The following is a 24432-nucleotide window of genomic DNA, read 5'->3' on the forward strand; positions in this document are numbered from 1 at the left end:
GAATATATACCATCAGCTACTAGTACAAGTCGTCTTTGCGGGACGTTGGGTTTCTTTCAGTGGACCAAGGTGGGATTGTATGTTGGAGTGCGAAGTCGCTACGGCTCCGCTGTCGTTGTCGTCGTCAAGTTTGAGGACCAAGTACGTTCAGCTCTTCTCATCAATTCTTCATATACAGTCCAGGCCAAGGCTGAACTCATTGCTTTTCTGCTCATGCGGAGCGCAACACCATCCATAAGTGACCGAACGCCTTCTTCCGAAATCATCTTGTGGCAAGCCTGATACATGTTCCTGTAGACAGCCGGCTGTAGTTGAATCCTAGTTTTGATAGCATCGAAAGGATTCGAGATAACGGAGCACGCTCCACCCGCCATGACTGCAGAGCTGAAATTGACTAGCGTTGCATGTGATGTTGTAATGGCGATGGGGCGATTCGGGTTGCTGTCTTTTCGAGTAGACAGACTGCTGAGCTGCTTCTTGAGCAGCTCATAGAACAACACATACATGCCCGCATACGGTGCATCACGGACGGCGGTAGCACCGAAGCCAGCAAAGAAGCCTCGCGGACCATGTGTCCTGTAGATGTCGGAAGACGCACCGAGCAGGGATTTGTAGGAATACAAATTGGATTCATATCGAACCTTGATGACGGTCAACGGCATGAGGACAAAGCCGGCAAACGTCCTGGCGACGGCGCCGGCGACCAGGTTGGCCGATGGGGTTAACGTCGGTAGTGAGGACGAGTGTGCTGCTCTGTTGCCAGCGGCTTGGCTCAATAAGCGCGACTGGGCTACATGCTGGCGGATGGAGTTGAGGGATGTGAAGTAGAGGGCCGAACCGAAGCCGGTCCTAAGGGCTGATGGGATTGTACCGCGCCAGAGCGTCTGGATCTTGTTGGGGGTAGCGGCAACCTCCCTGAGATACGACGTCAGTGACCGGTGGCCAGATTGTTGAACACGAGTCTTGAGTAGGTCAAGCGGTTGCAGCAGCACCGCCGATGCAACACCGGAACCCAGTCCAGCAATGAAATGCCGAGCTTTGAGAAGAGAGGGACAGGTCAGCGCAGCCTCAATCACAGGTGAGAGTATGGGGAAGAATTTTAAAGGGGTAGCGAGCAAGGATTCATGCGTATGATTAAAAAGTGACAGGTGAATGAGTGTGTATGTCCTTTTCTTACATGATTTTGTGCGGCCCGGAGTCGCCTGTTGAGACATGGGGACTTTCTGAAAGAACTGGTGTCGTATCTTTTGACGGGGAGATGATTTTAGACGAATTGCGGTGCAATCCTGTGTGGTGTGGCGGCGAGTTTGTTTTACGTTTGAAAATGAGTGTTACAAGCAAATGCCATTGCGTCACCTATCAAAAATGTCCGTAGATGTATAGATTTCCCAGGGAGATGCGATGGAGTTCAAGGCAGAATGACAAGGGAAAGATGATCACAAGTTGTGATGACTTTTCAAAACCGGCTGGCAGGGTAGATATCTACATAAGCACATGAGGTAGCTAAGTTGAGGTAAGGTAAGGTCGTCGAGGCAGGTCGGTGCTTCTGACTCGCTAGCCGTATCGGGCAACGCTTAGCAGAAGATCGGGGAGCCGTAATCGGTGTAATGACGGTTATATACATAAGGATCCCATGGGTCCGACCGGGTCTTTCCGGTCAGATGGCCTCCGGCAGGCGCGGCGTTCCCGGGCCCGATTCTCGACGTTTGCTTACCCAACGTTGGAGAAACATAAACCTCTGGTTTGTACCCAGTGAGCTCCTCGAGATCATGATGCTCTCCTCTGCCGGTTGGGTGCTGTTGGAGCGCAGCGTGAAACATAAAACCAAATGCTTGCAATGGTAAACATGCCGTCGAACCTCTCGTTCATGAGGAGAGAAGAGTTGGCGCTTTGTAGACTCGCCTTCCATATTGCTTTCCGTCTTGCCTTCCGTCTTTTAGTCATCCTCTTTCAGACGTGCCTGTAGTGCGATACCACGACTCGCAACATCTCCGGATTCATGACTCTTTGGCTCCTGTCGCCTTGAAGTCACCGATAACTGATTCAAGGCGCCCGGACAACAGCCGGTGCCTCTTGACTATGTCAACCCATTCAGACTGTGTTGTCACTTCGTGGTCGTCTCCCAAGGTTGCCAACAGCATCCCAAAATCACCTCCGAGCCTACCCAAGCTCCCTGAACAGTACAAAACCTGAGTGAGGATACTATCCCTTGCTGCTTGGTCTTTCACAACCGGGAGGTATTTTTTCAGGGTTTCGAGGAGCATCTCCACAAGATGAAGCGGAAATGTTGATAGTGTTGATGGCATAGGTTTGAAAGGATTCTCGTCGTCGCTAGTGGCTCCGGTCTGATATCCAGTGCCGGGAAATATGCTCTTGAACATGGAGACAACGCTGAAGCTCTGCTCACGGAAGATCTCGACATAGCGTTTGAGATACTTTTCTGTCTGCTGCCCGCCTGACCAGGACTGATGATTGGCGCTCTGTTGCCTCTGCCTCTCATCGTCAGCTAGCTCACGAAGGGGTTGTAAAGCCCCCAAGGTAGCGTCCAAGGTGGTTACGCGGCAGCAGAGAAAAAGTAGCGAGAGGGTGTGTTCCTGAGAACCGCGGCTCGTGGAGCTCATGGAAGACATGTCCGGAAGTACCCTTCTGAGCCAGCTGATGGTCCGCAGTGATGCGGCCAGCTTCAGTCCAGGAGACTTGAGGGCAGTGATGAGATCGGCCGTCATCTTCACGATGGCCTCGTCAGCCTGGTGGGAAACGAGGCCGACCAGCGGCGAAGATGAGTACAAGCCATGAAGTCTCCGAATATGGGCATTGAGATCGAGAGCGGACGCGTAATTAGCAGGAACGGTGTTGATGGCGGAAGAGAGGAGGGTAGGAAGTTCTAGCACGTCGACGAGACGTTCGACATTGCGAAGTAGCAGTAAGGCGCGTTTCCTTTCAGCCAAGTCCTCATTGTCCCTGGATTTACTGTAGGTGGTGGAAAAGCGCAGGGCCTCTGATTCGAGCTTGGGAATGGCATTGCGTAGGTCTGCCGTGTCGGCGACAAGAGTAGGCAACGCGCTGGTCAGGCTAGTGTGGTTTGAAGCCGAGTCGATGATGGATTTGTGAGAGCGCTTTGAGACGCCTTGAAGCGAGAGGAGAAGTGAATGTGATGTCTGGGCCAGGGATTGAGGCTCGGTCGACGCTAGTGCTTCCGGACTCTGATCAGCGAGATGGGACAGATATGCGAGCTTGGTTGACCTTGTTGTCGGGTTGAACAGAGTATTGGCGCCGGCATCAGGGCTCGTAGACTGCCGAGCTTCGAGTAGATCAAGGAGAACGTCAGCCATATTGGCGAGATGTTCACATTGGAAAGTTGCCGGTCCGTTGATAATTACCTTGGGCAGTAGGTAGGTGTCATTGGATAGAGCAAGGGGTTGTCTGTCACTTGCTGGCAGGATCAAGTGGTGGCACCAGCAGGCTAAGGTAAGGTAGCTTGGTAGGTGCACACCAAAGGGCACTTACCTCACTACCTTACCTCAGCTTGAGCACCCTATCACTCAAAGCTATGCCGATGAATTTAACCAGAAAATCACTTAAAGCGAGGAATCCAGCTAGGCTCACCTGGCCTCCCCCAAGTCTCGTTAGGTACCTTGCTTTGGGGAAATCGCTAAGGTCGCAGTCAAGATCAGACCCCAATGCAGAGCACGAATGGCCGTGAGCACGGGAATGTTTGAACCTCCTAGGCGCTACTGATGATTTAGTTACCTATGGATCCCATACCGAAGCAATAGAGGCTTGGAATTGTGCCCAGTCCCCATCTTCCTTGCTCACAATTCATATCACAGCACCGCCTCAGTCAAGTACACTGCGCTAGGCGTGTGATGCCATCATGAGACGGACGGCTAGTTCTGGCCCTAGCATCCCACGACCCCCCCAACCACAGTACAGCTGACAGGCCGCCATTTAGTGACATGAGGTAGCTAATGAAAAACAAAGCTCGGGTCACAGGCGGAAACGGCCTTGAAAACAACTGCCTGAGAAACACTTCATGTCTGTGAACTTGTGCTCACGGCCGCCCCACCTCTGTGCCCAGTGCGCGACTAAGGGTATCTCTGAAGGTCACGACGCAGATGGCGGGCGGCCAGGTGCTACAAGTCTTCAAGGGTCCTCCTCCATCAAGCCTAGCTTCCCCCAACAATCCATCAGCTCCCCGCGCGCCGACCCCTGCTGTGCCTCGCCTGCCTCATAGCCACACAAGACCTTGAACCACTCAATCACTCCTCACGTTTGTTACTCTTGTCTCAATCACCTCAAACATCTGGTAGACTGACGGATCGATCTGGTGACAGAACTTTCCTGTCAAAGAATACTTTGAAAAGGAAGATATCCCCAATACCCAGCGCCGCAATCAAGCCGCGCAGCCCATCTTCGACTGTCTCCCCAGCGTACCACCGTCTCCTGGTACTCCCGAACCGAAGCAGCGCCCAAGACCCTCCCCAGCAGAAGCAGATAGCTCAGCTCGAGTCGAGGTATCAACACGGAGAATGAAAGATCCTTTCTTTCTTGAGCCACTGCCATGGCTCGTCAAGGCTACCCAGCCCTTTGCTGACTACTTCTCGCTGCCGACACTGCCGATCCACGTCCACGAAGTTCTCGCCTCGGCCCTCCTCTACTCGGTCATCTATTACCCCGTGTCTCCGTTACTGTCGCGATTGATAGTCGGCCGCAAATACCTCGATCTACCCCGTAAGAGACGCATAAACTGGGACGCCCATGTCGTCTCTCTTGTCCAGAGCCTTCTCATCAACGGCCTGGCCCTCTGGGTCATGTTCGTTGACGAAGAGCGTAGCACGATGGATTGGCAAGCCCGCATGTGGGGGTACACAGGTGCTGCTGGTATGATACAGGGCCTTGCCGCTGGCTACTTCCTGTGGGATTTGGTTGTCACGAGTCTCAACATGGACGTCTTTGGATTCGGCACCTTGGCGCATGCTGTCAGCGCCCTTTTTGTCTTCTCTCTTGGATTCGTACGTCTGCCCCTGACGAAGTGCTCTGTATTTATATCTTTTTTCGCTGACCTCTATCGATCAACCAGCGACCCTTTCTCAACTACTACGGCTGCATCTTCATCCTATGGGAGCTATCCACGCCCTTCCTCAACATTCACTGGTTCTTTGACAAGCTGGGAATGACCGGGTCTCGCGCGCAGCTTTACAACGGCCTTATGCTCTTGTTCACTTTCTTCTCCTGCCGCCTCATCTACGGAACTTACCAGTCTGTGAAGGTCTTTTCAGACATCTACGCTGCAATCAACGCCCACCCCGTCCTGCCCAAAGAGATTTCCCCGGAAACAGGCGCAGTGCTCGCTCCGACGGGTGTTATGAGATTTGCGACGGCGTCCTCAACGGTGCCAACTTGGCTGGCCGTGACGTACCTGATGAGCAACATAACTCTCAACAGCTTGAACTTCTACTGGTTCGTCATGATGATTCGTGCGGTTCGGAAGAGATTCCAGCCGGCAAAGTCAACAGACAAGCAAGCTGCGATCGAGTCCTCCTCTGCCAAGGCCACAGCGGCATCTCCCGCAACTCAAACCCGTCGGCGCAAGGCATAGAGTAATTCCAGGGGAAGGGGCGGGCCATTTGCGTGTAGTCGTGTGCCCAAGAGTGCTTCCCAGCTTTGACAGCGTTTTGTGGGAAAGCTGGATGACAACGGCCCTGTGTGGAGCGAGGAATTGTACAAATACGTGATAGGATGTTGCTCATTCTTTGAACATGGGTAGCTTCCTGCTTATTGCTTTACATAATCTATAGATCATCATTTCGTTTGACTTGCGTTGATAAGATACACCAGCCTAGGAGACGCAGCCTCTTTCTGTCTCATGTTTGACTTTGCCATACTCTTCAAAGCCAAAAGTTACTAGAGCGAGAGCGGGTTCATCACGGGTTTCAGATTGATGCGAAAAGCAAGGTCAAAGAAGTAGAATTAAGTACATCTATGCACGTACACTGGTATGACTGTGGTAAACACACATGACACCTATGCTATGCAGGGTGTGTCCAGAAAAGGGGGGGAATACGGCCAGTTGATTCGCTCGCTCCAATCCGCAAGATGAGTCCATCAAGGACGGAGAAGGATGTGCAATTAGAAACCGAAGGGATTGTTGGGAGCTAGATATTCCAATTAGCAAAATCCTGCAGGGGCCCTGTAGATGGATAAATGTATACTGACTTGCTTGTGAGAGATTGGCCCGCCGGCCTGTAGCCTGCGGCATCAACTTTCTTTGCGTCGCCTGTAACTCCGAAGCGAACCGGCGGAGGAGGTCCTGTCTTCTGAGGCTGCAAAGCCTGTACCGGCGCTTGAAGCCCGGCGCTGCCCATATTGTTGAATCCTCCCATACCAGTTTGCTGCGGCTGGAAGCCCGGCATGCCGGTTCTTTGCGGCTCCATGGCAGGGGGCAAGAATGAGTTGATGCTTCCGGTGGGTTGCGCATTGAAGCCCTGGAGCTGGCCGAACTGACCAGGAAAGCCAGTGGGTTGCGCCTGCATTGGGGAGAACTGACTTTGCCTCTGAGGATCCGCGAAAGGGCTTTGAGCAGGTGCGCCTGTCATCATGGGCTGCTGCATGGACTGCATAAATTGTCCACCAGTCTGCTGCATGCCAGGGTTGAAGCCCATCACTCCCGGTACTGGTTGCTGCTGAGGCACAGGATAGGCATTCATCTGCTGCTGCTGCTGCTGCTGCTGCATAGTATACTGCTGCTGCAAACGTGCTTGATTCAAGTCATTCATGCTCTGCCCTGGCGGTGCTACCTGAGTCTGAAAAGTCTGGTGGGAGACGCCAGTCATTTGAGGCATCAGAGGCGGCGGCGCGAAGGCGCTCTGCTGAGCAGACTGAGGTGCCGACAACGGTCTCGATGGCGGTGGAAGCATCAGCGAGCCAGTGGTCGCCATGGACGCAGGTGGGGCTGGTCTTTGCCGCTGTGTAGCTTGCTGGGATGTCTGCAAGCCTGTAGAACTCGGCCTGATGGTATCAAAGAATGACGGCGTAGCTCCAGTGGGTTGAGGCGCTTGCACCGGTGCCGGTGGTTGAACAACGGCCGGGCTCGGGGCCGGCGGCTGGGCTGTCCGTTGCGGCTCCAGAGGCTTCGACAGCAGTGACAAATCCTGCATGGAGCCAGTGAGAGCAGGCACTTGCTGCGGCGGTGTTTGTTGCTCCGGTGTTTGAGTTGGAGCCGGAGCCGGAACTGCGGCAGGGCGAGGAGGCTCTTGTGGTTGCTTTGCGGGCTTGACATCCCATGCATCATCATCAAAACCACTGGTCGTCTTGGCCGTCGCCGTTGAAGCAGAGGCAGGCGACTTAGAATCGGTGTCTTCGCTTGGGCTGGACCCCTTTGCAGCAAATGCCTTGGGGTCCACAACATCACTCGTTTGCACTGCGGGTGCCGGTCTGCCTTTTCTGGTGTTATTCCGGAGAGCTCCACCAGGACCGGAGAAGAGACCGCCAGAAGCTCCGTCGCCTTCTCCATTTGCTTTGTCGGCGCCGTTCTTCACTCGGCCAAACTTCTGATCCAGTGTGCGCATGACTTTTAGTATATCTCCTTCGCGAAGACCCAGATTACGAAGCACCGAGGCGTCAACGTCCGGGAGTACACTTTCGTCCATCGAGTCCTTGGCGAAGGCCTGTGCATATCGCTCGCACAAGCCTACGGCAACATCGCAGGTGAGGAAGAACTGGAACCAATCGTACTCGGGCTTCTGCGTTTGTCCAACTGAGGCGCCGATTCCGGCAGGCGGCGAGTTTCTGGCTTGTGAGGCCCTGGCTTTCTTGACATTCGACAGTGGCTTGTCTTCGTCCAGTGAAATGCCTGTAGCGCGTTCGACGTATTCGAGGTCCTCAACTGACATTTTTGCCACAGGAACTGCAATCTTTACTCCGTTCATCTTGTGCAGATTAATCTTGCCGTCCTTAAGTCCGAGGAATTGTGCGTCAACACTGAAAGATTTCGATCGGTCCGTCCACGTCCGCACTTTGGCGGGATCCGGCTCTGTGAAAATGGTGTTAGTACAGAGTGCACACTAGAATTCAAGACTGAGGGTCATTGCTCACTAGACTTGCCGGATCGGCCTTGACTGCCGCCTTCGCCACGTCCGTTTTCGCGTTTGCTCCGCTGCCCATAGTTATTACCATTTTCTCTTGCCATAAGACTGCTGCCTCGCTTTGGTAGAGGCATTCCTGGCCCTACCTGCTGTGAGCTGTCCCTCTGAGCCGCTTTGACAGCCTCCTTTGTCAGCCTGATCTCTTCCAGGCGGTTCTGTTCGACGGTTGACTTTGCCGCGTTCAATCCAGTGTTGCTGGCGGGCGGGGCGATGGAGCCTGTGACCTCGATGTAGCTACTCGGGACGACGCCCTCCTTGCCATTTTTAACACGCCGAACCTGCCACCATTCTTCGCTCTTAGTATCGTCGATTATAATGACATCGTCGCCAACGGCGACAGTGACCTCGTCGTCGCCTTGGGCCATGAAGTCGTATAGCACTTGACCTTTCTTCTGGGCCTTTCCTGAGCCGGCCAGAATAACCTCTCGAAGTCCCTCTGCTCTGACGGCACCTGCTAGTTCGCCTAGAGCGCCCACAATCTCTTCAGCCGTATCTTTGGCTCCAGCATGGAAATCTACGCTTTTGCTCGGCCTGACTAGCTCCAAGAACACGTGCTTACCCTCGCGAGAGTAATGGGTCATCTTCTCCGCTGTCCACTCTTGGGAGGGACCATCCTGGGCACGCTCTGGGGCAATCAATATGTTCCCAGTTGCTAGATTGATACCTAGAGTGGTGGGCATCTTTTTCCGCTTGCCCATCACGGATACCATCTCGTTGATATTGTACATGTGGAAACCACCAGGTGCACGATAAGGTGGTTCTTCGACTTCGGGTTCCTGGTCGTACAGACGGGTGTCAATCGACCTTTGAGATTGGATACGTGCGGGTGCAGGTGCGGGCGCCGGTGCGACCTGTGAAATTGGACGGGCGGGCAGAGCCGGGCTTCTGACCGGCTCCTCATCCGATGGCTCTGATGATGGGGACTGCGGTGACATTGGGGGAGTAGCAGCGCGCGGTAGAGGGACAGAACGACCCGCCATCACGCCTGCTAGAGCCGCCGCGGGATTGTTGTCATTAGAGCTGGCTGGCGTGTAGGCAGACTCCGGCCTCTCCGAGTAGCTTTCCGTAACAGCAGAGGCAGAACTTGTGCGTGCCGGTAACATTGGAGGTGGCGAAGGTTGAGCCGCAGCATCTTCGACTTCGCCAACTTCAATATAATTGGCCGGTACGAAGCCATAATCGTCATCTAGACCGACCAGAATCCAGTCAGGGTCTGATGTGTCGTAGACGTCCAGGACAGCATCTTCGGGGAAGGAAAGCTCCTCATCTGTTTGCCTAGTGTATTCAAACAGAGCGCGCGCCTTTGCGACAGGTTGTGCCTGAGATGCAGTTAGAATCAACATCGATACGTCGAATGAAGCCTCATTGGGAGCGGCTTCCGGTGCGCCTACCTCTTCTACATAATTATTCGGAACAAGACCTTCGGGCTCTTCTTCGTCATCAGCACTAGCCTTCTTCTTTGCTTTCCACCAATCATCCTCGGCATTCTTCTCGAGCACGTAGAGAATGTCTCCATCGTTGATAGCAAGCTCGCCTTCCGCCTGGGGAAGATAGTCATAGACGGCCTTGTAGACTCCTAAGAAACCCATGTTGGCGGGGCTTTGTGGGCTTCTGTGCGCCGGAAGATTCGCGAGTTGGGTAAATGATCGCGCAGGCGTTTATGTGCGGGGAAATCCACGTATCATGAGATGTAAGGATCGCGGTTCGAGTGTGTGGTCGAGGGTGCCGTACTTCTAGCTGAAAGGCAGTATGGGGAGAAGCCGCTGCTCGCTGCCGGCGTCCCCGCGGATTGGCAATAGTTCAAAACTCGCAAGGATCGGGAGATCGGGCGTTGAAAGGTTCCTAGAGGCACAATGGGCCGAGGTCAACTTCAGAGCCTCCAAACAGCTTGAAAGCCAAACGTTCGAGAGGGCAGCTGCCGGGCCAGTAAAGATCCATCGAGCACTGTGAAACAGATAGGCAATGCCGTACGACGACATTTGCCATAGACTACCCAGGCAACGTCGCGGAGCAGAGGAGGATAGGCAAGTACAGATAGCGTGGACGGAGCTAAAGACCGCGCGAAACAATGGCCATGAGAAATGTTCCCAAGACAACTTACAAGTCATGAGGTAGCAGTTTAGTACGCACTCGGCAAGTATGTCCGGTGTCGCGATCGCATCAGCTCGCCGGTTCGTGAGTACCGATGATGGTCGAAGGCGACTTGAGCTTGACTGGCGGTAACTGCGGCTGGGGGGGAATTGGCAGCTTGTGCAGTACTGTGGGAATTGAGTATTGATGTAATGTGATAGGCAGGATGGCGGTTGGAGGAATACCTTGGCCGAGCAAAGGCGTGACGGTGGAAAGTAGATGGTGGAATGGGAGACGGAGACGTGATTATCGTAGCGGGTGCTTAGGTAGTTGCGGTTATCCGTTAGGCATTATTATTGCCATATGCAATGATGGTGGAGGTGTCGTGGCTGTGATCCATGGGCACTAGGAACCGGAGGAGCTGGGCTTGGGACCGGTACACTGAGTGAGACTGGCCCGGTGTGGGGCATAGCAATGAGTATCTACCTTATGCACTGGGTGCTGAGCTGGGCTGCGAGCAGCGCGCTTTGGGGAGGGTGGAAGATAGAGATACCTTGAGGTACTTTATAAGGTACTTTGTACCTAAGCAGGGTGGCAGGCAATGCTGGGTGGGGGCCTCCGTTATCCGTCACTGCCGCCGTCATTGTTAGAAACCTGGCAGGTACCTTGTTGTTCGCCATGCCTGAGGACTCAAAAACACGGGTAGATGCATATATACACATACACATGCGTCATGCGTCAATGTGGCGCGTATGTTCCTCAATATAGGTACTCTATGCGTATTCTCTCGCAGAAGAATATCAATGAACCTACCTGATTTCACGTTTCCTCATTGCGATATAATTCGCCACAGTAACAACCTTTCCCTGAGAATGTCTGCATCCCACAACACCCTTCCTCAATTGGAACATGCAGTACTTGTGATTGCGCCTCCAGGCACTTTTTGCTCAAGTGCGTCTCATGCTTGCAGCCAAAGTGGCTCTCCCCCGTGATTCGCTGCCCGACATGGGACATTGTCACAGAGAGCGGTTCATGATTTAAACATCTGTCCAATGGCCTTGTCAGAGACGGATATCTCTGGTTCATGAGGTTAAGATCATTGCGGGCCGAAGATCGGAACACTCTGCAGCATGGCAGCTCATCGTGTCTGACTAAGCGATCAAATGAATCACTATCGCACACCGAATGGGTTCGTGAATATCCGTAGGAGTCTCTTATATCCAGGTATCTTAATGCATTAGCCAATGCTTTCCCTTGACCTTGTCTCCGATCTGCGATCCGCCATAATGGATTCAGATTGTTTTCCCCATCCTTTTCACCATGCCAGCCCAGCCAGTCACCTCACTGACTACTACCTGTTCTACCTCGGCTGAAGACCCCAGGAAACAGTTTGGGATCTTGTCCCGAAGTGTGGCCGTCAGTTGACCGCGATGCTTCTCCCGAAGGTGCGAGACTAGTAGGGGAAGCAACTACACCCTCTTCAAGGACTGGTGCGCTGTCGGATTCTCCCACGACGGCCGTCTGCTTGCCACCTCCGTTACCCGCGGCACTGTCAACAACTGCGCTGGCCGGCTCGCGTTGCACCGCTGGGTGGTGCCCACCGATGATGCTTTGAGCCACACTCTGTTGGTCAGCCGTGACGACTGAGTCGGAGGTTTCATTGGCACCGTAGTTAATGTACTTGTGAAGCCTACCATTCGTTAGCATGCTGCTGGATCCTGATCAGAGTTCTGCCACCATGATACTTACATGTCATGTTCCTCTCTCAGGGTCTGGTATCTGAATTCTTCCCTGCGATCAGGCACGTTGGTTTTCACCATGGCATTGCCTGCCTTGCCCGGAAGCTTGAAATTGGGGCCAAGCCACTGCTCCTTGATCGCGCTTTCAAAGCCGCTCTGCTTGACTGAATTCTTTGCGAGTTCACACATGTCCACAGGGCTAAGCTTGTAGATCTGGGCTGCTACGGCGTACTCCTCCATCAGAGGCTCCTTTGTAAAAGCGAATTGGAGTGGATCGTCTGTCGACAACGAGACATTGAGACCCCGGCGGAAGTACTGGTAAAACGGGTTCCTCTCATAGGCAAGGAACAGAGCGTTGTTACTCAGCGGCGACATGGCGATGCCAATCTGTTCAAGATAGAAGATATACTGCAAAAGCGGAACCTTGCGTAGCAGTAGACCATGGCTGATGCTATGGCAACAAAGGAGAGCCACAGCCAGATGCTCGCTGTCACCAGCCTCACCACAATGTGGTCGTAGCACAAACGTGTTGAAACCCCGACGTTGGCGCAGTGCATTGAGCGACGACATATTGGAGAACAAATAATAAAGCCAGTAACTGTAAGGGGGGTTTTGCTTCGAGTCCCAAACCTTCGGTACGGGAAACTTTTTGAACAGGCGCCGCTCAATTTTGCTCTCGTCGTCGACACTGTCGAATCCGATTACCCTCTGTAGGAAGACATGCAGCTTTGGGTGGCTTGAGGGATCTCTGGAGACTTCGAACAGAGGCTCAAAAACATTCTTGACCACCTGTTCGAAAGTGTCCATGAGCCCGCTGGCCTTGTACACATCGTACAAACGGGGGATCTGAATGAGCCATCGTACGTTGTGGGAGAAAAGCTTGTTATCAACAACCCAGGCAGCAAGCTTGTCCCATTCGTCAAGGGACTTGCCGTAAATGGAGATACGCCATTCGACCATCTGGTATTTGCTCGATTCAAGATCAGCAATGACCTCCTTGGTGATTTCTGCCAAATAGCGGCCATTGATGAAGTTATCCGTCTTGAGGAAGATTGTGCGGAGCCGGGATTCGCCAATTGGGTTGTACTTGAGATTGAACTTGTCAAATCTGTGGAACGAATCCGTGTGCGCCTTGAGACAGGTGTTAGCTCATACTTTCGGAACGTATGAAGAGAACGACACGCTTCAGGACAAAAACTTACATGCATATCTAGAGTGTCAATGGAAAGGTCATACGCGGTGAGGTTGATGCTCTGGAACACCTCCGCTAGTGTGAGGTGCCTGTCGTCACGGAAAAGCACAACCTCGTCCGGACACTTCTTCATCTTGCTCTTGATGAAACGCAGGAGATGTTTCTGGTTCATGCAAGCAGAGTGGTGAACGTGGGTGTCAACCTTGCGAACATTGTAAAAGTCTCTGTGGGGGACTTTCTTGCTGTCCGCAGTCTCCTGATACTCGTTGAGGAGGGCGTAAAGATTGAATTTGCCTTCGAGATACTGAAGTCGACGGAATGCGAAACTCTTGCTTGGTCCGTCTGAGGAAATGCTCAGGATTTGATCCAGGTCCATGTAAAACTCTCGGATAGTGGGAACCCGAATGACTGGGTTTCCTCTAGCCTCGGCCTCTGCATCATCGAATACTTGGTAGACACCACTATCGTCAAGCTTGAATGTCATCTTGTCGGCGGAGGGAACTGGGAGCAGATCCTGCATATCGAAGTCTTCTCCAATGTCTTGACCAGGCTTCCGCTTCTTCGATGTGGGCTTAGCCTCGAATTCCTGTGCCCGACGGCCTGTGTGGTCACTGGCTGCTGCGGCAGATGATGGCAAGACCATGCTGCCATTCAAACTATTGGCGTTGCTGGTGGTATGGTCGGCAGAAGCCACAGCTCTTGCGTGCTCGGCACCCCAAGCTGGCTGGGGAGGAGGCGGGTATATTGACCAAGTAGAATCATCCCTAGGATTATCATCAGGTCTTTGGAGAGAGAGACCGATGTATCTCTCTCGTAGGTCCATGATGCTTTGAATATTCTTCGAGATGGCACTGAGCTCAGCTGTGATGTGCGGATCGGTGTCTGAGAAGGCGGCTACACCAAGGGCAGTGGGCTGGCTCGTAACGCCAACACTTGGGCCAGGTTCATGACCCAGACCCAGTTTGCTGAATTCACTGTTCAAAAGCCTGGGGTCGACTTCGTGGAAAGGGTGGTTCCGCGGGGGTGAGAAGTTTTCTGCACTGGCTGCTTGCTGCTGCTGCTGTTGCTGTGTCGGTTCCGGCAGCATCATTTCTTCGTGTGCCGGAGCTTTCCCTCTCACTTGGCCCAGTCCTTTACCTAGGGGAGATGAGTCCACCGCATAGTCGAGATTTCGAGTGCCGGCAGGAACATCACGATGCTCAGAGCCGACGATGACTGGGCTTCCGTGGGGCGATGCATGGCCTTGAGACCACACGCCACTACCCGTCTTCAGCTGGCCAACCTGGCTACGCTGGTAAAAGAGTTTGGCGTCGGTCTGGCTCATCTGGCGGTCCGCGACAGGGTCGTAAAAGGCGGTCCTTGTGGGGAGATCGCGAGGAAGCATGCCGTCTTGCAGACTTGCTCCATCGTGATCCTGGCTGTGAGGTGACAAAGGGTTTGCATCTGACGCGGGTGCATCGCCAGGCGTTTGCCCTCCTGACCCCTCGGAGCTGTTATCGCCCCGGGAGTCCAGCGCCCCCAATTCGCCGTCGGAATCGGTGTCACCATCGTGAAGCGAGAACGCGGGTCCTCTTTTGGGGGAGGTTGAGGCGGACGTCGGGTCTTTTTGGTTCAACAAGGCCTGTGTCTAATTACAGCAAACTGTCAGCACAATACGAAGCACGAAGCTATACGCTACACTACAGGGTGAAAGAAGAACTCGGTCTTCCATGAGGAATGAGGGGTAGCTTACCAGCGTGAATCGAAACTACCACATCCGTTTGGGGGAAGAGGCTTCAAAGAGTACATACCAGCCATATTGAGAAGCGTGTTGAACCCTACCGTGGAGTGTTGTAGAGCCCTTCCCCCAAGAAAAGGAAAAAGAAAACAAAGATCCAGTAATTCTCCAGAGACGACGGCAGAATTATGATGCAGGAGCTATCGCAGTATCGGGTAATCGCATGCACTAGGTGTCCAAGTGGGATAAGGACCAGAAGACAATGGATAAGCGGGTGGTGGAGGGGTAGCGGTTGGCTCCGACCTCCGACTTGCGACCACGGCGGGGTCCTAAGCTGCTACTGACCGCGGCCATAGTGATAGGTTAAGGTATCATGCTAGGTAGCTACCTTACCTTAGAGTACCTGTTGTGCCTATGTCTCTGGCCCCTCATGTGAGATACTATGGAACCAGTCTTGTCTTTGACTTACGGGCATCTACCCTGACTGTCTGGGCTGATACCATTCAATAGTGCATAACCAAGTCATGAAGCTCACCGGATGAGTCAAAGATTACAGTCACCATGTAGGTAGGTCACTATCAAGAGATACAAGCATCAACCATGCTGGTTCCCCAAACAGACACCTGCTGTATAACTCAACCACAGATAGACATGTCTGAAAGTCCTTTGAAAGGGTTTTCTAACTTTGCATCGGATCTGTGAGTCTGTCCAGTGACTGTCTGAAATTTCTAGCTCTATTTCGCACCCACATTCTTCTGCACCCTAGAGGTCTTGGCTCTGGAATCCAATGAGTATAGTCCTCCAGCTCCAAACACGATGATTGCCCCGACCAGCGTCCCCACGGCCAAGCGATTCCCAAAAAGCCATATGCTCAAAAGTAGACTGACCAGCTTGCGAATGTTCAAGACAATAGTTACAGTCAATGCCGAGGACACGGCAGCGAGCAAGTTTACACCCCGGATACAGGCGTACTGGGTAACGACGTTTGTCACCAGATAGGCAAGTTGGCTCGGAATTTGGAGTTCGAAGCGACCATCTCTCACCTCCCCCTTGAGGCCAAGGCCGGTAAGTTGCGCCATCGGTAGCGATAAAGGCGGACTATTTGCTAGTTTTCGAAATTGGCGGATCAGTGATGGCGCAAACGGTAAGAAGAGCGGCAGTGACAGAAGGTGTGAGTAGAAAAGATTCTCTCGCCAATGGGGGCCGTATTGTTTGTACGTCTCTTCAGTGTAAAGACCCATGATGGCGGAGAGGACCTGCGCCACGAACAGCACAACGAGACCGGTCCCAAAAGCAGGCTTGCCACTCCCCTCGGCTGCCTTTGAAGAGGTCTGATTTGTGATTAGAACGAGAGAGTCCGTGAGAATTTGGGCATCGCTTGGGTACCTTTGACTGCGAGTCCGACCACGCTGCTGTGATAACACCGAATGTCAGGAGAATGACAGCCACGATCTGTATGCGCGAGTACTTCTTCCCATAAAGAGACCCGGCAACCATGGTTGTGATGCTTCCACCTGACCGAAGAATAATGTGCACAGGAACGGAGATGTCATAGCTGAAAGCATGGTTGTTCAACACATTGATGCTGAAGAACAGGACAATATTGATGATCCAGCGGCGTAGAGGGACCTTATTCTGCTGCAAGAAGAACGGTGGTCTCGATCGATCGAATTGGGAAAAGTATCCGGTGACAGCCACAAAGAGGAATTGGACAAACGTCAAGAGGGTTCCTGGACACGAGCTTGTCAGGAGGAAGTATAGATCGCGGGGATCACGGCGACATACCACTTGCAGGTTCGACCCTAGAGGAAGAGGGCACGATTAGCAACGGCAAAAATCCAGAGGTTTGGCTTCCAGTAGCGGCAACGCCGGAGTATAGAAGCAGCGCTTACTTGATGATAGCTTCTAAGGCATACACCTTTACGCAGCGAGGTCAGCATGTCTGTAGCTTTGATACGTTCTGTTGAGTATAGGTTCACCAACATTGGAGCAGCAGCCGCCAAAGATCAGGCCGAGCATAATACCAACGGTGATCCATTGGGAAAAGAGACCGGCGACTATACGACCAGCAGTCTGCAGTGACTTTTCGCTAGGAGCGTGTCCATTCATCGCCGCACCATTGGCGGCCTGATCGGCCGTCTTCTCGTCATCGTAACCCCGAGCAGGAGAATCCATCTTCTCCAAGGGAGGCGATGAGATGCCTTTCGGCTGTCCGCGTCGTCGAGTGGTCGCCGGAGAGGACATTGAGGCTGTTCGGAGCCTGCGTGCGAATAGTTGAAAGGGTTAGACTAGACCTTTGGGGGGTTCAAAGTATAATTGCAGAGGTGCGGCGCGCAGCGTGCAGCGTATCCGAGACACTGGGACGCTGGTACAGCTGGGAAGCAGGTACGAGGTACGGATTGAGGTACCTTACCTTACGGAGGACAGATCAGGGCGAGGGCGGCCAATGACAGTGGCGCAATTGGGATCTGAGCTGCCCGGGCTGTGTCGGGACTCCGCTCGCGCCCCCAAACTTTAAAGACCACGTCTGTGTCTCTCAGTCTCTCGGTCTCGACTATCTACATGGGCGGAGACTGTCACGACGGAAGTCGGGTGCTTTGGATACCGGGTCATCTACTTTGCGACACCTGTACCTGATCTTGGGAGCTTCTGCTCAAGTTCAACTTGGAGCCGATAGATACATACTCCCCTTACATTGGATCCAGCTGAAGCACTTACCAAGACTTTCCCCTCATGCTCTCAAATTTGGAGACTTTACTTGCTACCTCAATTGGCAAGCAAGGTGGTCATGGGTTATTGTCAGATTTGTACAATGAAGTTATTGAGCCCACGGTCGGGGCGGCCACCTCAAACAACATGCCCCGCTCCACTTACTCCTTCCTGCCTTGCTCCGACCAAGCTCAATACCATACCTTCGTCACGACTGTGTAAAGTTGGGAAAATAAAATCTCGCGCCACGGGACAAACTACAGCCGTAGGACCAATCTCGGCATCAGATCGCTGCTTGACTGACGAATCGTATGCTGGACGCACCGTCCCATCTTGATCAACTGATAGCAGTAATCTTAATTGGCTCTTGGATACTCTTATGAAGGCAGGTGACATATCCATTACCTTGGATAGTCTGGTATAAAGGATATGGCTACAACCTACGCAGTGCAAACCTGCGAAACACACAAATACTCCATCTCGTGTACTTGGGCTTACCATCACACGTCACCCTATGATCAAAACAGGCGAGAATCTTGTTGCCTCCAATTCTACTATAGAAATCAGGGAGGCATTCATAACCGTGACGATGTGACACGATGGTCGGGTCCATCTATTCCTAGTGCTTCTTCCATATCTTCCACGCCGTTACTCCACCTCTGTCTTCTCCCCCAAGCACTTTTCGATGGTCCCAAGTACCCAGCAAACTCGTTCCTGCTGGTCGAGTCGGCCTCTCAATTCGAAAGTCTGGCAAAGACGGCGATTGTGTCAAGAGGCCACAGCTGAGACGCAGACCCCAGACACCTTCTCCTGTCAGCCAAACTCCCCAGGCTGTAGGAGGCGATAGCCTTGCTCCACATCGACCGGCTGTGTTGCTGTGCTTCGTCCGAGTATGAGTGACCTCACTCGGCATAGTCCTCAAGGGCTCCGGTTGTTATTCATCTCTATAGTGCAGAGAAGACAAATAGCTGTTACAGAGTTAGCCCACTCAACCTCCATATTCCAGAGATAAGAAGAGAATTATCGTGCCGCCAAGGACTTACGTTGTTCGTTGCCGCAATCGCAATGCTATCCTCAAATGGATGCCAGCTCATGTGGAGGATCTTCTTGTTGAAGTCAATCTGGTCGGCATCAGTTTCCTTGCGCATCCTTTGGCCCTGGCCACCGGCTCCAGCAGCAGGACTACCAGCACGGGAACCTCCCTTCTTGCCACCGTTGGTCGCGGTCGGGCTGGTAGACGAGTTGATGGGTGTCGGTACGCCAACCTTCTTAGCCTTGAAAGCAGACTTGTCGGCCTGCAGCACCACTTCTACTTCCTTGTCGGGGTCTGAAGGGTAGATCATGAAATTGTTGTTGTAGCTGCCAGTCATGACGTTCTTGGCATCCCCTGAGAAAACAACCTCAAACTTGTCAAAGATGCTGTCATTCTCATATGTATCGCATAACCGAGGACGAAGGTGCTCGTGGATGGGAATCGTCTTGACGGGCTGTCGCTCCATGTTGATGTCCCATATCTTCACCGTCAGGTAATCACGAGAGAGAATGTAACGACCGTCGTAGGAGAACCGAACGTCCGAGATGGAGGAGATGATTTCGGAGAAAAACGACCTCGAGGACGGATCTTCCTCTTGCTCGAAGACTAAATCGATGACAAAATGTTAGTGTCGAATAGATCGCACGAGGTTCAGACGGAGAAGCGCAGTACGTACGCTTTGCGTGGCTATCACAGAGAGCACTCTGGCGCATGTCGGCAAGCTTTATGGTGCCCTTGGAGCTTGCGTACATGAACCAATTGCAGCTCAGAGGGTGAAACTCGGCAGCGGTGATAACCTCAGTCAGCTCCTCCATGTTTGCAGGCTTGATGTCGACAATGTTAAAGCTCTGATCCTGGATATTCAGATTCCAGAGGTTGATGCGGAGGTCGTCCGAGCTGATAAACGTCTCGCCGTCGCTGTTGACGGATATGCTGTTGATATGATAGGCGTGGGCATTGGCGTACGTTCGGCGAGGTACGGCGGCAACGACGGTGTCATGATGGGTCAGGCGGGGCATGATGAGGTCTTCAGAGTTCTTGAAGCGATGCGCAGGTGACTGCTTGGGAGCACCCCCGCCGCCAGCAAGGTTTGCGGGAGTCAAGTCATCGGATAGATTGTTCTCGGCGACGACCTTAAGCGACTTTTCGAAAACCTTCCATAGCTTGATCGTCTTGTCGTTTGTTGAAAGCAGATAGTGTGACGCATTCTGTCGACGACACCACTTGATCTTATTGATCTTCTCCTCAATTTCCAGCGACTTCAGGTAGTCAAACTCGGGCTCGTGGGACTGGAATTCGGTATGGAACTTATACTCGCATGTCTTTTTCTGTTCAAGGATATCAGCATAACGTCAAGAATGCAGAGTACGCCCTCCATTTGGATGCCAAGTTGGCTTACCGTTTCGTTCCTTTCGAACAGTACGACCCGGCCGCCTTTGTCTCCCGTCGCGAGGTAATTACCCGTGTGATCGAACTCGACCGTTGAGATGATATCGGCTGGGAGAAAGTGTTAGATCTACAGATAATAGAGTCGGCAGAACCTGCCATGGTGGCGGCGGTAGCGGCCGCCAGACAAGGGATTGCGGGCTGCATCTTACCTTCGGTGATGTCCTCTACATCGCCCTTGTCTCCAAAGCACCTATTACGTAGCGTAAGCACCTATCCCAGCAAGGGCGAGAGCGGGGCAGTCGAGATGAGGATGATGAAAAGGAAGACATGGAGCAAAGGAGCAAGAGCACGTACTGGGTGAACTTCCACGTGGGGGAGTTCGTGTCGCTGTCCACCATGTTTGCAGACCAGTTCTGTACAGGCTAAGAAATGGAATGGGAAATGTTGATATGGGCGAAAAGAAGAGGCAAGGTGGCGGGGTATGTCGAGGACGAACGAAGGGGCGAGCTTTGGTGGTGCGGTAAGAGAGAGAGGCTGTCTCTCGGCGCTGGGAGAATGTGGACAGGGCTGAGATGGGCCACACGAAAGTCGAGCTGGGCGGCGCGAAGAGTGTGAGTTGGTGCTGAGTTGAAAGTAACTGCGATGATGTGCGCGGAAGAGGTACCTAAAAACACGCAGGCAAGGTGGAGGAAGGCGAGAGGCAATTGCGGGCGAAGAACAGCCGAGTGATTTCTATCTCGTTGGGATGAGGCAGAGATAGATCGGGCGGGTCGTAGTTGACGAGGGGTTGAAAAGGGAGGCCCGTAGCTCGAAGGCTCTGCGGTAAAGAAGGGTAGGTGCGTGGTGTTTGGCGTATGCGGGAGCGGGAGTGGGAATGCTTCTTGGATTTGCAAAAAGGCGTATGTCGTCGGATGCAGGGACGGTTGAGTGTTCTGATGACGGCGAAGACCAGAAGTCGGTTGGTCGAGGGCTTGCACGTTGTTCGTATGGAGGGGGGGTATCGCGGCGCGGGGTTGCGGGTAGGCGAGAGCAGGGTGCAGACTGCGCAAGGTTGAGGTTGGGGTGAGAAGGTAAGGTCAGGTAGGTGGGAGTGGTGGAGTGATGATGGACGGGATAGAAAGAGGTGACGCTAGAGTAAGGCAGAGAGAGGGATGTTGCGTGCGTGGGCTCGGTTTGCTTCCAGGTCTTCCAGATTTGCTAAGGTACAGGATAGGTCTCAAATCCATACTGTATTCGCACCCGGCTGACTGACGGATGGCACTGGTACCACCTCAGGATAGGTAGGTAGGTGGATGGCCTAAGGTACGGGTGCTGCCCTCATCGTCCATTGCGCTGGGTTACCCACCTAGGTAGGTGACTATTGTACCCAACCTAACGGGCTCCGATTTGTGGCTGCCCTGAAAGCGGGCGGGATGGGGGTCAGCACCTCATGGGAATCCAGTGGGAACCGCATAACTGTACTCCATACGGTATACCCAAGGTCGACCGACAGTTGCTGATGGGACCGGGGAGGGGCAGAGTACCTCAGGTTGAGGTGGCACGATTGGGTTGGAGGCACGGGCTCGCCCAGCACCTACCTCAAGTTAAGGTAAGTAGTACCTTAAGTACGTACGAATACGTATCTATCCGTAAGGACCAGTATCGACTTTTGTCCCATGTATGGATTGATAACTAGCTTACGTAAGGTTGACAAAAGGGTGAACAGAATCTCCCTGCTTTTTACGGTGAAGTCCTTGAGACAATGGAAAAGTAGGCACAGAACTGATATACTGGATCGTGGTTCAAAAAGTCGACAACAGCAGGGTTCGAACCTGCGCATCCGAAGATAATAGATATAGAACGGGGAATGATTCAAGTCTATCGCCTTGGACCACTCGGCCATGTTGCCTTGATACAGTGAAGCCTTGAACTGCACAAGATGCACCTGCTCACTGCGGTTCTGAATCCCCGCCTTCCGCTCCCCACACCTGAGTCCCACTAAGTGGAATGGTGAATAATGGAAGCTCGAAGCTGCCAACTGCGTTGAGATACACTATGAAACACATGAACGGGGCTGACATGTGCAGCCAAAGAGTCCGGCCGAATGGAGATTGCCGAAGAGACGTCAACTGCTTCCGGGTGAAGTCGCATGCTTGGTGCCCGTCTCTGTTCCATTACATTGCCTTTGATAGGGGCATACCTAAGGTACCATTTATCACCTGGGAGGCGAGGAATGTACCTACCTACTCACGGTACCTTGCCTTACCTTGTTCGCTCCTCAAGTTAAAGGTACCTGGGCTTAGAAATGGATAGGTACCTACGTACCTCAGCTACGGCCCATGATGCCACGGTACCTATCTAATAGTTCACCTCATACCTGGCACATCAACGACAGGAGAAGCCCACGGCAGGCATGAACCTCGGTCTTAGTGCACGAATACATGCCAGACATTTCACCCCCCCCCCCCCGGCACTTGCAATATCATGTCACCAACAGTGTGTCTCGCGGAGCCCAAGTTGCCATTCTAAACCCCCCAAGCGCCCACTACAACCCCTTCTTCACTCCTTTCAGCATGGCCGAGCAGAATAGTCGCGATGCCATCTCCAGTCCCAAGGGTAAGGGCAAGGGCAAAGAAGCTTCTACCGCCCCTCCCTCCGATGTCCAAGCGGCGCCTGATGATGGCACAGTTCTACGTCAGCAAGGCGACCGAGATACACCACTCAATTCCTCATTCGCATCTCGCCTCACGGCGTCTGCGGCCAGCCTTTCTCGCATGGCTCTGACAGCTTCGTCTGCTACCGAAACCATCCGCAACGGAACTACGGGAGCGAAAGTTTCACCCGGAACCTCCTCCTACTCTGCTCAGGGCTCCGGAAGCCACCGGGATATTGCTACGTATCGCAGCCCACGCAGCGTGAACACCGGCACCGTCGTGGGTTTTAGTTCGGCAACGAGTGTATCCACCGCTAGTGGACAGCAATATGAAGACTTCATGGACGCTCAGGCTCAAGCGGTTCTCGATGGTCACTCCCAGCCTCAGAGGTCAGCTCAGGTTCAAGAAAGTAACTCGGGGACCGTCCTTGTCAGCGAATACGGTCAACACATGCCTCTCTCATCAGGCATCCAGTCCGATTGCCAGGAACAAGAGGCCAAAGACGGCCTAGGCGTTGTTGAACTACTTGATTCTCTCGAATCGGACGATTTTGACGGGAATGACGACGACCTACAGACGTCTATATCCTCAGAAGAAGAATTGTCGCTGAGAAGAGCCCTTTTCGACGATAACCATGGAAGACCTGCCTCCAATTGGGCCTGTCTCCTCGACTTCCAGCCTTATTTCCTGAATGGAGACGATCCCGCCGAGTTATTGCGGCATTTTGGCGTAGCAGATGTGCAACAAGCCAGAGCCATGTGGATGGATAGTTGGAAAGATGTGCTTACGAGCTACACAGACGAAGTTTGGGGTGACCTCGGGTCCCTCGCCCGACAAGCGCACCAAGAAATCGAAGAGGCGCGCGGAGATGGGACAGAAGCTACGGCAGGCCCCGGCGAGATGCAGGCACTTCAACGACTCAGACAGATTCTGGCCCATGTTCGAGGCCGTTAATCGCGACGAGGGGTGCTGTGCAAAGCTTGCTGCCCTGTGCATCAAGACCAGGGCCCGAGGGACTGAGGCCAGGGTTGCTCTGCCAACTGTCCCTCGCCCAATGACATCATGCGATTGCAACGCTCATTGCCCCCCTCACCCTGCGAAGCCCAGGTGCCCAGCCACCTCACTCACCCTGGCGGTCCCTTTGGCCTGGGTAATCCGAGGGAATTCGCATGCATGCAACCCACCTCACCAAAAGAACGAGGGCGGGGTTGGACAGCTCACCTTACTTTCTCACAGTACCTTAGTTCGAGTGCAGGGACGAGAAATTGGGCAAAAGCCTTGGCTGTGGCTGGCAACCAGCAAATTGACAGCGGGCAGGCTTTGACACTCGTGTAATCCTCCTGTTGGAGCAGCTTGAGAGCGACATACAAGTACTACTGTTTTAGCTCTCCAGCCCATCCAATCCTTCACTCTTCCCACAACCACACCAAATTCGTGGCCAGCTTGTGAGACAACTGCTTGATGACATCCGTGACGGATAATTGACTATCTAATCCCGGATCGAGGAGGCACCGGCTTATCTATCACAAAAGTCAGCAACAGACACTCTTCCACTTCAGCACGGCGAGAGAGCGAGGAAACAGGGACGCTACGTCAACTACGATTCGGGCCTGGCCCATTGTGTCCACGAAAGCATGAGGTTATCACGATGGACAACGCGACTGGCAATACTGGGGGCCACAGAAACGGTATTCGCCCTGAGCCCAACTCCGACTTCAACCGGCCCCAAGGCTATGGTTCCCACCGCCGCTTACGTGCTAGGCGGTGCTCCTTTTTACAACTATTCAGACGTCAGGATTGCCCGGC

The 24432-nt window shown here is 53.2% G+C and overlaps 7 protein-coding genes and 1 non-coding gene across 8 annotated transcripts; 2 read left to right on the forward strand and 6 right to left on the reverse strand.

Moving 5' to 3' along the window:
- Nucleotides 1-98: 98 nt before the first annotated feature.
- N0V96_003890 (uncharacterized protein) lies at nt 99-1214 on the reverse strand (the record flags this gene model as incomplete). Its single annotated transcript, XM_053187956.2, has 2 exons — nt 99-1036; nt 1178-1214. The coding sequence occupies 2 exons, from the start codon at nt 1212-1214 to the stop codon at nt 99-101; spliced, it is 975 nt and encodes a 324-aa protein (XP_053053918.2).
- A 783-nt stretch (nt 1215-1997) lies between these two features.
- On the reverse strand, nt 1998-3332 carry N0V96_003891 (uncharacterized protein; the record flags this gene model as incomplete). The annotated part of the gene is made up of 1 exon (XM_053187957.1): nt 1998-3332. The coding sequence occupies one exon, from the start codon at nt 3330-3332 to the stop codon at nt 1998-2000; it is 1335 nt and encodes a 444-aa protein (XP_053053919.1).
- A 1197-nt stretch (nt 3333-4529) lies between these two features.
- N0V96_003892 (uncharacterized protein) lies at nt 4530-5599 on the forward strand (the record flags this gene model as incomplete). Its single annotated transcript, XM_053187958.1, has 2 exons — nt 4530-5012; nt 5081-5599. 2 exons carry the CDS (start codon nt 4530-4532, stop codon nt 5597-5599), a joined length of 1002 nt encoding a protein of 333 aa, XP_053053920.1.
- Nucleotides 5600-6155: 556 nt separating this feature from the next.
- SLA1 (cytoskeletal protein binding protein) lies at nt 6156-9733 on the reverse strand (the record flags this gene model as incomplete). The annotated part of the gene is made up of 2 exons (XM_053187959.2): nt 6156-8032; nt 8095-9733. 2 exons carry the CDS (start codon nt 9731-9733, stop codon nt 6156-6158), a joined length of 3516 nt encoding a protein of 1171 aa, XP_053053921.2.
- Nucleotides 9734-11555: 1822 nt separating this feature from the next.
- Nucleotides 11556-14942, reverse strand: AMD1 (AMP deaminase; the record flags this gene model as incomplete). The annotated part of the gene is made up of 4 exons (XM_053187960.2): nt 11556-11904; nt 11964-13084; nt 13156-14747; nt 14936-14942. The coding sequence occupies 4 exons, from the start codon at nt 14940-14942 to the stop codon at nt 11556-11558; spliced, it is 3069 nt and encodes a 1022-aa protein (XP_053053922.1).
- Nucleotides 14943-18515: 3573 nt separating this feature from the next.
- CDC55 (protein phosphatase 2A regulatory subunit cdc55) lies at nt 18516-20391 on the reverse strand (the record flags this gene model as incomplete). Its single annotated transcript, XM_053187962.1, has 6 exons — nt 18516-18539; nt 18615-19210; nt 19281-19932; nt 20004-20101; nt 20203-20243; nt 20348-20391. 6 exons carry the CDS (start codon nt 20389-20391, stop codon nt 18516-18518), a joined length of 1455 nt encoding a protein of 484 aa, XP_053053924.1.
- Nucleotides 20392-21783: 1392 nt separating this feature from the next.
- Nucleotides 21784-21881, reverse strand: N0V96_003896. The gene has a single exon. It is a non-coding gene; the product is annotated as a tRNA-Ser (tRNA).
- A 664-nt stretch (nt 21882-22545) lies between these two features.
- N0V96_003897 (uncharacterized protein) lies at nt 22546-23580 on the forward strand (the record flags this gene model as incomplete). Its single annotated transcript, XM_053187963.1, has 1 exon — nt 22546-23580. The coding sequence occupies one exon, from the start codon at nt 22546-22548 to the stop codon at nt 23578-23580; it is 1035 nt and encodes a 344-aa protein (XP_053053925.1).
- Nucleotides 23581-24432: the final 852 nt, after the last annotated feature.

Source organism: Colletotrichum fioriniae (genome assembly GCF_027942845.1).
Source record: "Colletotrichum fioriniae strain IMI 355084 chromosome Unknown scaffold_4, whole genome shotgun sequence".
Classification (NCBI taxonomy): domain Eukaryota; kingdom Fungi; phylum Ascomycota; class Sordariomycetes; order Glomerellales; family Glomerellaceae; genus Colletotrichum; species Colletotrichum fioriniae.